The 13,500-nt window shown below is 39.3% G+C and overlaps 1 protein-coding gene across 1 annotated transcript; it reads right to left on the bottom strand.

Moving 5' to 3' along the window:
• Positions 1 to 9,078: 9,078 nt before the first annotated feature.
• On the bottom strand, positions 9,079 to 12,213 carry LOC122033431 (RPM1-interacting protein 4-like). The gene is made up of 4 exons (XM_042592451.1): positions 12,026 to 12,213; positions 10,464 to 10,898; positions 10,065 to 10,271; positions 9,079 to 9,293 (listed from the first exon to the last, which is right to left on the bottom strand). Exons 1-4 carry the CDS (start codon positions 12,029 to 12,031, stop codon positions 9,258 to 9,260), a joined length of 684 nt encoding a protein of 227 aa, XP_042448385.1. The 5' UTR covers positions 12,032 to 12,213; the 3' UTR covers positions 9,079 to 9,257.
• Between the last annotated feature and the right edge of the window lie 1,287 nt (positions 12,214 to 13,500).

Below are 13,500 nucleotides of genomic sequence, written 5' to 3'. Positions count from 1 at the left end.
TTTAGTGTGCTCGCGCGACCAATTTCTCTACTTTGCCCGCTCGGTTGTTTTGTTCATCGGGCAGAAGTTCACTCGGTTGCTTTATCGGCCAATTGCTCAGCTATTTGCTTCGGCATGTCTGTCTACTTCACACGACAGGCCACTCGCTCGACCGTCTGCTTCGCCCGACCGGCTACTTGCTGGTCTGTTTGCTTTGCCTGACTTGCCTCTCGCTCTGACTTTACTACTCAGACTCAGAGCTAAGTCTGTACTCAGTAATTAGCATAAACCAACCACTGCTGGCAAACTTAGATTATCAGCTCAGGTCATTTCAACAAATAAGTTGAATTTAATTTTAATATAATTTAAATTCAACTAATACTCTATAAATGTCCTATAATATATTATTTTGTCCAATAATTTTCTCATTTCAAATTGAAAGAAATAAACCGCAATAAGAAACAGACATCGGGCAGCCATAGGCAAGTCTTACAAATTGGTACGGGTAATGGAAAGGGGGTTATTTTTATGCAGTATAGTTTTCACTATTTCTAAAATTATGTAAATGAGGCTCTCACACAGACTTCTAATAGTAGTAGATAGGGTAGGTTGATTTATTTGACTAGCTTCTACATAAATTAAATAAATATAGTTTACAAACATTTAGAGAATTTCCATCTGATTGTCAAATTACAAAGACTTGGCACTGTGTTGATGTTTTACTTAACAAAAATTCAGGCACCAAAAGAATTGTCCTGAAACTTGTAGGTATAATAAATTGGAGGAATGTTAGCCTACACAGGCAATGGTGTGCGCCTTGTGAGCATCATGTGCAATTTTTTTTTTCTTTTAATTTCTTTAGCTTTAATACTATAACACAAACCCTAAATCCTAAAAACTAAAATTTAAATTCTAAACACTAAGTACTAAAAAAAAAAATAAAGAATAAAATATCCTTGGTGCTCACAAGGTATGCACCATTATGTAGGCTAACATTCTTATAATAAATTGATACTAATCCATTGGGTGTGTAGGCTAACCTTCTAAATTGGAAATAAGGCTTTCTTTGAGAGTCTTACTCATTGTATTGCAGTTATCATTATCAGGATTAGCATTGGTCACTATTATTTTCAAGTTCCTTCTTATCCTTCGATTCAAGACCTTCATGCTCCATTGGTGGAAAAAACAAAGTGGCTTGACATGGATAAGGGAGAGGAAGAATCCTTTTCCTCATCTTTACTCTCGCACAGTTGAGCCAAGTTCTAGATGCAACGGCATAAATGGACGCCGTCATAGAAACAACTTCTCAATCGACTACATTAGAACAAGTCCCTTCGGATCCTTTTGTTGGATATAAGTAATGTGAATGGAGAAAAGGTGGAAGAGGAAAGATACTTCATTGTGAATGGGACTTTAGTCCCACATTGAAAGTTTCAAGGCATGCTGATTAGTTTATATTGATTCATATGCATTGAGGATGTGAACAAATGCATGAGAAGAGGCTCTCTCTCACGCGCGGGTGCGTAAGAGGAGGTACAAATCCAAGGTCTGAATTGCATTGAATCATGTTGACTTGTGTGCGGGGTCGACTTGCACACGCTAAACAAAATTTGCCCAATTAGAACAATTAACATTTTGTCACGTAGTAAGCATTAAATCAAAACAACCGAGTGATAATGAGTGAAACGGTCGACAAGTAATGGTCATTAATCGACCATTAACGTTGTGGTGGAGTGCTCGGGTGTCACTTAGTTCGCCGTGCCCGCCAGTGCTTGGTGGAACCATGGTCAACCGTTGTATCTTGGGAAACAGACGACCCGAGTAAGTCTCAAAGCACAGCCGGAGGTGGGGTGAATCTGTTTCAAGGAAACTGCGTCAGTCATAGGCCTCGGTCAGTTCTCCCAGTCGACCTCTTCGTTGTCGATCGACCAGTCTAACAGCCCGATCTGTCTATTCGCCAGACCTATCTGTCCGCCCGGTCTGCCTCTCTTCTGGCCTATTTTGCTTCGGTCAACCTGTCTGTTCACCCGATCGACACCAACTCGCCTGACCTGCCTCTCTGTCCGCCCGACCGGCCTGTTGCTAGGCCTGTCTACTCGCACGATCGGCTCTCTGTCTCTCTGATCGGACGACTACTTTGCCTGGTCAACCTCTCTCTATCCATCCGGTCGGTCTGTCTGATCCGCTGCGCCCGCTAGTGTTGTTCTGCTGCTCGATCGATCTGCCCGCTCTGAAACACAGATTTACCGCTCTTTTGCACATAGCAGAAATCAGCCCCTGCTGACAGCATGAGATTATCCGCTTAGGTCAACACTATTATAAGTTGAATTTAAATTCTATAATTTTAAATTCAGTTAAGTCTCCAAAAATTTCCGGCAACGAATTGTTTTCCAACACCTTTATCTTCATCTGCCGTTTCTGAAGGATCTAATACATCTTTGAGATAATACATGAAATAATAATTTGACAAATGGCTCTATAATTAAAGAACCTAAACATAATACCCACAATCATGCAAAATTCTACATGTGTGTTTTTTTCATAAGGAAAAAAAAATCGACAAAAACTAAACAAATTAGTCAAAATAAATAGATTGGAAAGGTTTGATTGTTGTTATTGTTAATTCAATATCAATTGGAAACAGAAAGAAGAAATAAGTTAGATAAGCCAACAAACCAAAAATAACTCTAAATTTATCTGAAAGCACCATATAAAAGGTAGACAAGCAAAGCAAAACATAAAAACTAAAATTATAATGCCCAAATCTGAATCTCAAACTATTGGGGCAGAGAGTTGAATAAAGAAATAATTAGCCCTCCACTCAGTACTTGAGAAGTTATCTCAATAAAAATGATAGTGCTAGGATAGACATAAAAAATGAAACAAACCATCAACTACATGTTGAGGGTGGAACAGATAATGAAAAGCTTGAGCGCTTAGTGGGACTTCGAATAATAATAATGGCACCACATAGGATGCAAATGACATCGGGAGTTAATTGTTGTAAAGGGAGAAGAAAATACTGACTTACTTCAACAAAAAAAGGATGGAATAGGAAAGCGTAAGCTAGCCAAGACTTGCTCTTAATTTGAAAATGGCTACGTAACCAATAGGAGGAGTATGGGGATGGTCTCGTCGGTGGGTATGATTATATGCATAGAACGGAGAATCTCGTAATTGAAACGAAGGGCATCTAAATCTACCCTAGTGAAACTTGACGCGCCTGGAATACCACAAGCTAGAAGCAGACATTATAGAAATCAAGAAAGAAGATCAAAGAGCAATAACCAAAGAAGAAGAGAGTTCACTAGAGCTCGTAAAAGCAGAAAGTTCGTTAGTGATGAGAAAGACGAAGACGAAGACGAAGGTTTTAGGGTTTTTAAAGTATTTTTTAGGAAACTCTTCAAATCCCCTTTTAAGAATGACCGTTGGATCGAGGTGATAAAAAAGGTGGGCTAATTCCCGTGGTTGTCATATTAGAAGGTGAAGTGATGGGCATATAGAAAATTGTATGTCGGTTGTCATGTTAGAGGAATGAGGTTGTTTGACACGCATCATCAACGAGAGACGCACATTTATAGCAGATGTAACAGGTAAATCATTATTCCGAAGCGTTGCCGCATACATCAAAGTGAACCTTATTTTTTGTGTTGAGTGTTTAAGTTATCTAAAGCTCGGTCGACTCTAATGTTGATCTCGTTTCTCAGGCTTTGCCTTTACCATCTCTTGAGGACAAACCTGGCCACATATTCGATTGACACAAAAGACGATCAAACCCTTTTCGTTGAATATATTTAACTCCGAGCGATCCTTGAGGGCATCACCCTTACCTAAGCAATTTTTATAATACACACAATCGGGTTAAGACCCGGTCGAACCTCCGAAGTTTTATCACTCATTGTTGAGTGCTAAGACTTCTAAGTCACTCAATACATAAAATTAGGTTAGGACAACCCTTCACTTAGACTAACGAAATCATCACAAATACTTGGGAGAAAATAAAGACATTCAGACAATCAAGTATAGATCAATAATTGGCGAAACTTACTAAAATGTTATTTGCAGGAGAGGAAATCTTGATTACAAAGTTTCGCTTGTACCAGGGACAGGTGCAAATACAAAAACAAACTATAGTAGATTTGGAAATAAGCTGGGAGGACACTCCTTGATTAACCTTTAGAGGTCGAGGAAGAGAGCTGGGGTTCGGACACCAAATAGGCCCCCTCTCTGAGTTGCTTAACTGCACCGTCGACCCTAAGTAGGAGAGCTTTGGTAATGGAGTCGATAATCAACAGGTTAAAGTCCCGAGATTGGAGGAGGATTGTTTTCCTCTTCTTGAACTACTCGTCCTCCTCCAATTGATTAGTTGTTAACTCCGTCTGGACAACCATTAGCTCATAACACTGCCAAAAAAAAAAACACTTATATAGGAGCAGTTTATTAGGAACGGTTTTAATACGGCTCTTGAAAATTGAACAATAGAATCCGTTTGAGCTAAACCGTTTCTATTGCCTTTCTGTTTTAGAACGATTTTGCAATTGCTCTTATTGAATAGCATTAACACCACTCCAAAATCACATCTTAACAGGATAATCATTCTTTAATCGAGTAAAGGAGCATTCACCTGGACGGTCTTCTCCACGAGATCCTTCCGGTGCTGAGGATTTGACACATGACAGATCGCCCCCATCACCTCAACTCCCTTCGACCGCAGCTTCTCCACTGCCTCATCGACATTATTCTGTTCTCCCACGAGAAAGCACCAATCAATCAATTAATGAAAAATAAATAAATTAAAAAATTTGAATCAGGGTAGAAGAGGGGCGAAGCGAAACCTTCTTCCGGGAGGAGACGACGACGACGGCGCCCTCTAGGCCTAGCCGCTCGGCGATGGCGAAGCCGATCTCTTGGGTGGAGGTCGTGACGATTGCGACCTTGCCCTCTAATCTCCTCATCTCGCCTCGTCCTCCAGACGAGTGCGAGGAAACCAAAGAGGAGATTTAGTATAGTGAGAAGCACTTTTGCCATTTACATCATGAAGATACTAATTTACAGTTTTTAGTCTCTAACATTTACAATTTAGTCTGAGATTGACGATGATCCTAGAAAACTTTGAATACTTTAAATCAAAATTAATATATTTATTTATGTCCTAATTTTAAATGAACGGAGTAAAAATACAAACAAATGCAACAAGATTCCAATACAACAAGAAGAAAAAGGAGAAGCTAATACAAACAAATGTTACAGATTTATAATACTTAAATCCTAGCCGGCTCCTTGCTTGTCCACCTCTTGATCGACTTGGAAATGCAACAATATTTTTCTCCAAGTCTTCAAGAACTCTGGTGGTGAGTTAGAGAGAATCAATGAAGAAGATGTGAGAAGAGGTATATGCTCCGTTTGAAGTCGTCGAAGCACTTTTACCTGCAGTCTGCGCCAACGGTCATATTCGGCTGATTGATTAAGGAAGCTAGATCGATCAGCTAATCGATCCAAAGCACTTTTGTGTTTTCGCGAGAAGTTCCGGAATTGATCGACCAATCGATTCTGACTACCTCGCGATATCGCGAGAAAAGATGAGCCCAATCGTGTGTCCCAATTGATCTAATCGATTGTGAAACCCTCTGTGTATTTGCAATAAACTCCCAATCGATTGGAGTAGCTCAATCAATCGGCTGATTGATTGAATCACCTTTGCTCGCGATAGTGCTCCCAACTAATCGATTAAGACCTGGTTCAATCGATCACTTGATCAATTGACTAACCCTAACTTGTTTAACTCAAGTCCAAGGTTCTCTTGCCTAACATCCAATCAACTGTGATTTATTGGGACTTCCTCATTCTTAGCATATGGTCAACCTTGACCTGCTAGAATTCTATCACCAAGTGTCTAGTCAATCCTTTGACGTACTTGGACTTTTCTCCTCGTGTCAAGTGTCCGGTCAATCTTGACTCACTTGGATTTATTGTCTCATGACAAGTGTTTGGTCCTCCATGATCCACTTGGACTTCCCAACACCAGGTGACCGGTCAACCTTGACCCACTGGATTTCCACATGTCTGCCTTCACTCATCAGGACTTTTTCTACTACCTAGCTTCACTCATTAGGGGTTTTCATCTAGCTTCACTCACCAAAACTTTTCATCACCTAACTTCACTCACTAGAATTTTCATCCGTCTAACTTCACTCATAAGGAGTTTCATCTGTATAGCTTCACTCACTAGGACTTCACCTGACTTCATTTTCCAGAACTTTTCCCACTACCTAGTTTCACTCACTAGGACTTTTCACCTGACTTTATTCACCAGGATTTTCCATCTGTCTAGCTTCACTCACTAGGGCTTTCACCTGATTTCATTCACCAGGATTTTCCAACTGCCCGGCTTCACTCACCGAGACTTCTCATCACCTAGCTTCATTCACTAGGATTTTCCCACCTGACTTCACTTAGCAGGGTTTCTTATCACCTAGATTCACTTACTAGGATTTTTCCACTGCTCGGCTTCATACATCGGGGCTTCCAAACCGTCTGACTTCACTCACCAGGACTTTCTAATTATCTAACTTCACTCACCAGGACTTTCTCAACTGTCTGACTTCATTCACCGGGACTTTCACACCAAGTGTCTGGTCAACACTGGCCCACTTGGATTTTCATCTTCTACCAACCTTCCTGTTGGACTTGACCTTGTCTAACCTCTAGTTAGGATTTCCCAATCAAGTATTCGGTCAACCTTGACCTACTTAACTTCTAGTCAAACTTTGACCATCTATGTTTATATAGACAATTGCACCAGCAATCTCCATATATTATCAAATATCAAAACTCAAATATCAAGACTCAAACTTGAGTCAACTCAAGTTTAGTCAACCTAGTCAACCTTTACCTAGGGAAAATTACACCAATAAATGCTAGTATGTTTTTTAAAAATCTTAATATGAAAATAGAGTAGAAATTAAGTTATTAGTCATACTTCAAGTTATGTAGCAAGAATGTCTTATATCACCTTAGGAACTGATGAGATAACAAATGAGATACAGAGATGGATAGATGTGACTGTGATTTTTCTCGAAGAATCAATGTGATACAAATGTATTAATGTGACTATATCGATATGCAAAAGAGCCAAAATAGATAGATTAATACGTTGTGATATAAAAAGGATAAAAAGGAGAAAGCTGTAGTAAAAATTAGAGAGAGAGAGGGGAGGACCAAACAGATGAGGATTGAGGCAGCGAAAAAAAGCGATACAGATAGTAGAAATTAGGTTATGCGTTTATGATTTGAGAATGACAAAAGTTGAAATTACTAATAAGGTTTGAAATTATTTTCCGTACAAAAAGAAAAAACATTCAAATAACTTAACTATGTGGCAAAAGGTGATTCGCTCGCCCTAGCTCCCCCGCCAATCCATCCCTAAGCTAACACGGAGGAGATAAATCACGGATCGCTACTAGCTATTAGTGCAGGTAGCTATGGCATGGGGGAAGATATGTTCGGACGCGCCGAGTTTCGACCCCAAGACCTCATATGGTAATAACCCATGTTTCAACCATTGCACCTCCGAAGGGACCAACTTAATTATGTGGCAAAGGCAATTCGCTCGCCCCCGCCAACCCGTACCTATGCCAACATGGAGGTTGATCACGGATGACTACTAACCATTAGTGCCAGCGGCCACAGCACAGATCTCCTGGACCACTTTTTTGTGGTCCAAGGGATGTGCCACTCGTATTTGCGACCGGATCATGGCTGTGATCCGGCCACAAATGGTTGCGATCTTTTCTTGGGTTCACCGTTCCCATCAGGTTATAGTTTTTGTTCGGAGCGGGCTGCCGGAGGCCTCCGGTGATGGATAAGTGGTCAGGTTACTGGGCGTCGAGCGAGGGTTTCCTTCGGGCGGCCTCCGGTCGTCCGCTCCGAACAAAAACTATAACCTGGTGGGGACGGTGAACCCAGGAAGGGACCACAACCATTTGCGGCAGGATCACAGTCACGATTCAGCCGCAAATACAAGTGGCACATCCCCTGGACCACAAAAAGTGGTCCAGGAGATCCTGCCTCCAGCGGCCAAGGTATGGGGAAAAATATGCTTGGACGTATGAAGTTTTGACCCCAAAATCTCATTTGATAATATCTTATATTTTAACTACCATAGTGTCTTAAGGGGACGAGACTAATTTAATTATGATTTGATGAAAGAGTTGATTATCAAAGGTCAAGATTTTTAATTAAATAGTAAGAGTTAATGCATACTTTTTAAATTATGAAAATTGAATATATGAAATGGGTAATACCGAAATTAATTTCTCACGTAGTTCATACTCAAATGACGATAAAAGTACTAGAGAGGCAAATTGTAGTTTATAAACATATGAGGTGTAAAATGAAAAAGTTAAATTAAAAACAAATCGAAAAAAATGTTTTCATGCAAAACTCGACGTAACGCTTGCTGCTACCTCAACAGTTATAGGTCATCCTAGACATTGCCATAAGTGAGGTAAACCATAGGGTAAGTTTAGATATTAAATCAGGAATTATTGACAAAAATTGGAAAGATTAATTTGTTTATCTTTTAATTTATTTTTCATTCTAGATCTCTTTTGTTTTCTTAACTAAAACTAACTACCTTAATTTATTATTAAAAATATTAAATCATATTAAAAAAGTGTGTATATTATTTTATTTTAAAATTGTTAGGTTGACCTCGACTCGCAAATCATGCTCAAGCTAGGTTCATATCATGCCTAACCCATTCAAATCCTTCTCGACTATTGAAGAGAACACAATCGTCACCTTTCGTGCACAAAATGTTGTAACGCGATTGTAACAATTTTACGACGACTAAGTGGTTCAAAGGCATTCTCCTCCCTTTTTGTCTTTGTTGTTCTAAATGTCGTACCAATGCTTGGAATACTTTTACAATGACTATCGAAGCAGAACCGAATCTCGTTCGCCTTCATCTTTGTACTAAATGTTGTAACACGATTACAATAATTTCGTAACGACTAGCAAAGCCGAAGGTGATCCTCCTCCTTTTCGTGTTTGTTGAGCTAGGTTTGTAACATGAACACATCCTCATGACACTGAACGACATCAAACACAAGATTGCATTGAATTTTTCATTAGCATCTTTCATCTGTTATAACTGAACCTCTCAAGGCATTTGACCCACAAAAAGTAAGAACAACATATCGAACAGATCAAACAAATGCATCAACCAGTAGCGAGAAATCTTTGCAATGGTTTCGTCCTTCTGAGAGTTCGTTCGATTAGTTCCTGACGCTCGGACGTAGGCATGAAATCATCTGCAGAATCAACCGATAGCGCCCTTTAAAATTAGTATTCATCATGTCTTTCTATAAAAAGCCTATTTTCCCCTTCAGAAGATTCTCCTACCGGCAAGATTTAGGGGGGAAAACTACATTTTCGAACAATTGGAAGCAAAAATGTTCAACTCAAGATGTCCAAAAGTGAAATTTAGGATAAATTTTAGGATAAATTTGAGCTTTCACAATGCAAGTAGAAATATTCAATCTAGGATGTTCAAAACTAAACATGAGATAAATTTATGATACAAGGTAGTTTGAGAATCAGCTCGATGACACAAAATGGGCCACAAGACGATCGGCAAAACACCTTAAGGAAGATTTTCGAGGCCACAAAAACGCATATTTCAATATTAAGAAACTAGAAATGTGCCAACTCAAGATGTGTCAAAGCAAACCAAGTTTGTGTTCTACAAAACACAAGATGATTTAATCGGCTAGTAATCTTCAAAAGGTCTCAAATTGTGCTGCAAGATAATTTACAAATCAATTTGCAACAAGATTCGAGGTAAAAAAGACATATTTGTGGACACCGAGAAGACTAAAATATTCAAGTAGGTGTCTCAAAGCTAAACAATGGACAAATTTGTGATTTTCACAGCGAAATTGATTTGGAAACCAACCAATATGTATTGGAGATAGACCTAGGGCATCATTTGGTTGGAAAATTTATAGTGGAGCATTTTGGTAAACGGTATCAATTAGAAAGGGTGAGACGAGAAACAAAGTAAAGTACAATTTATTACTTACCCTACTGAAAAAGGAATGCTCTTTCTCGGAGTAAGACCTGGGCAGAGAAAATGCACGTTGAGGAGTAAATGCTGGAATAGGGCTCGCAGCTGCTGCCTTCTTGTCTTCTTTAACTTGGTTGAAGATGACGGTGTATCCAGCAGCTGATTTAGGATCTGCTGCATTCCATTCTCCAAATTTAGGCACTGCGGTGGTTCTTTGGCGACTCTGTCAAAATAAGAACGAAAATAATTATAAACTTCTTCGACAACCAACTTGGTCTGATGGAATACAAACTGTATTGACATAATTCCCTACTAATAAGATTAGTATTACTCGATCAAATTTTAAATGAAACTGAACGACTTTGTCTTAGTTGTTCTCTACTTTGTGATACTTGAGAAAGAAAATTGTTCTTACCGGTGTTGCATGTAGAGTATTTGAAGTTCTTCCCTGCTTGACCGGTGACTGAGAAGGAAAGAAGCCAGCTTCACCTAAGCTCCTATGGTTCCCATGGTATCTACCTTTGTGTTTCCTTTCTTCCCTGACATCGGTCGCTCTTGATTCATACTTTCGTCCATCGTACTCCCGATGCTTGTCCCTGTGCCGGCCTTCCTTTGGATATTGAGGTTCTGCAGCTAGGCCTCCAGGTTTGTGGGGTTCTCCTCTGGGTTTACGAACCTCTCCTCTGGGTTTCTGGAGCTCTCCCCCTGGTTTGCATAACTCTTCCGCCTGCTCTGGATCATATGGATTGAAAATGCAAATGCCAGAAGCTTTTTCCTTGCGTGCCGTATCGAAGCATGTCGTGTAGGCAGCATCTTGGTTCCAATCACCAAAGCGCGGCACATGCCCCCGCTGTTGTGAAATAAAGAACAGCAGCAGTTGAATAGAGTTTGGTAAATCAAGAACATGATTAAGCATTGGCGAAACCTATTTCAACTGTTAGATTAGATTCTTTTGTAAAATTAAAACATCATTAGAGAAATTTTATCATTCGACACGTACCATGAGAAACCGAAAAACCAAGTTATCATTAGAGAAATTTCAACCTCACTAGTTGAATGCAAATTCTCTTAAGTTATCTTTTCCATGCTAATGTCGTAAAAATGCAGTTGATCACAAGTGTATAAAACATACAAGGAATCTTAAGTGATACAAGAGGGAAAAAGAACACCGATACGAATTTTAGAAGTTAAAGTGAGCTCATATCATTGATATAGCAAATGCTACTCGCAAACTAAACAACAAATTAAACAGCAGACAGATCTTTTTTAACAAAAGAGTGGTTTTATAACAAAAGAAATTGGAATTCCCATTCCATGATAACGATGAACTCATTTTTGAGGAAAATTTTATCTCGTGATCTCACAAAAAGTTTCAGCATTGAAATCCTTTTCAATCTGTCCAAACAAAACATGTGAAATCTTGGTTCATGAAAATTCAGTTTCCTTTGGGAATTAGATTCTTTCTTTCAGGAATTGATTCTAAGCAATCTAATAGAACCTTGTAGTTTACTTTGAGAAATTTCAGATTGACCAGACAACAACATTCCATCCAACCAACAGGAATCAGCATCAACATGATGAATTCAATGCATCTTTCCTAAACCGTTTATAGAAAAAGGGGGACAAAACAGACCGAAATCTCTATTGGAAAACGAGAACAGGAAGAACCCTAAAAAGAAAAGAGGAAACTTTTATTCGAAAGCAATCCGATCGACATGCCAAATGACGAAATCACGGATCAGACAGCATCACATCTCGCGCCAGTGACGATAAAACACACAAAGCGGCGAGCAACTTTTAGCGGACGAAAACCCCAAGCGACGGAATCAAAACGGAAAAAGGAGAAGCAATCAAAGCCAAACTCCCAGGAAACGCCAGATGAGGAAATCAAACAGCAAAAGGAACAAAAAGAAACGATTTTTGATTTAAAAAAAAAACGGAACTGAAGAGGAAATCTAGGGGAAGCAATGCACTCACTGCCATGAGGAGGCAGGCGGGGCGATGCGCTTCGCGTTTGGTGCAGAACCAACAGGAGAAGGAATTCCCTAGGGCTCCAAGAAAGGCGAAGGAGGTTGTAGATATCCAAAGAGGGGGTGGCCACGCCTAGCTGGGAGAATGCTAAACTTGGAGAGAAAGAGAGGGAGGGAAGCCATGGACAAAGAAGGAAGGCAACGCGAATTGCGTGGATTGCGTATACAAAATTGTCATTTGGCCCCTTTAATTTTCCATATCTCTTGTTTAATTCATTTTCCTCCTTAAAGTTTTAATATTTCTAAAAACACCCACGACACGTCGCCTCCCACGTGCGCCTCCGTCGTTTTTAAATCCGGCAGTTGGTACTTGGGGGTCAAGCTTTGTCACATTAGGACGAGGGGGTGATTTTCGTGGGATTTATTCCTTATGAAAAAATAATGTCCCACCCATTTAGGAGTATGTTGCGTATCCTGATTTATCTGCTTGTGTATTATCATGAGACCGACGATACTGGGTTGTCCGAGGTGAGTGCATCACATTTTGTCACATTAAATAACAATTATAAAGGGCGCACTTAAAATTGTGAAATTCTCAAAAGACTTATCTAAAGTTCAGATTTCCCAAATGACACATTTGTTCCTATTTTGTCCCTCCCATCAACCATTGTAACAACTCCGTTGAATTTCAAAGAACACCACCACTGTGGTGTTGCATTTTAAAAAAAAAACATACCACTAGAGTTTTGGATTCAATAGTGTTCGATTTCAAAGAACAATACCACTGTGGTGCTAAATTTCAAACATTAGCACCACGGTGTTGTGGTGTTGGTTTCAGGGTTTATGCAGCACCAAATTGGTGTTGATTTTTTAAATACGACACCAATGTGGTACTGATTTTTGAAAATACAATACCACAGTGGTACTATTCTTTGAAATCCAACACCACAGTAGTATTGTTCTTTAAAATCCAACACCATAGTATTGTTGTTCTTTGAATGCAGCACCATGATGATTGATAGGAGGGGTAAAATGGAAAATAAGTGCACCCTTTGAGAAATTTGAAAGTTAAGTATGCCTTTTATAAATTTACAACTTTAAATGTGCCCTTTCGGAAATCTGAAAATTAAATATGTTGTTGGTCAATTACCGCTTCTTAAAATATTTATTTAATTGAGTATCATGATCTTTTCTATGGTTCATGGAATATAGTCGAGGGCTTCTAGTAGTGAAACCTGCTTAGGTGATTGAATCCATGACTATTAATATGCTTTTGACCTGTAAATGCCTTTACTCACTCATGGTTTCATTTTTCATTGTTGCCTTAAAGATTTATGGTTCAGATGATATTTGGTTATTGCACATGTGTTTTTTATTTTACCCCTCCCATCAACCACTGTGGTGTTGCATTCAAAGAACAGCTCCGTTGAATTTCAAAGAACACCACCGCTGTGGTGTTGCATTTCAAAAAAAAAAAAAAGC

This window comes from Zingiber officinale, chromosome 11B, assembly GCF_018446385.1.
Source record: "Zingiber officinale cultivar Zhangliang chromosome 11B, Zo_v1.1, whole genome shotgun sequence".
Taxonomy (NCBI): domain Eukaryota; kingdom Viridiplantae; phylum Streptophyta; class Magnoliopsida; order Zingiberales; family Zingiberaceae; genus Zingiber; species Zingiber officinale.
This window is presented reverse-complemented; position numbering and strand designations above follow the sequence as displayed.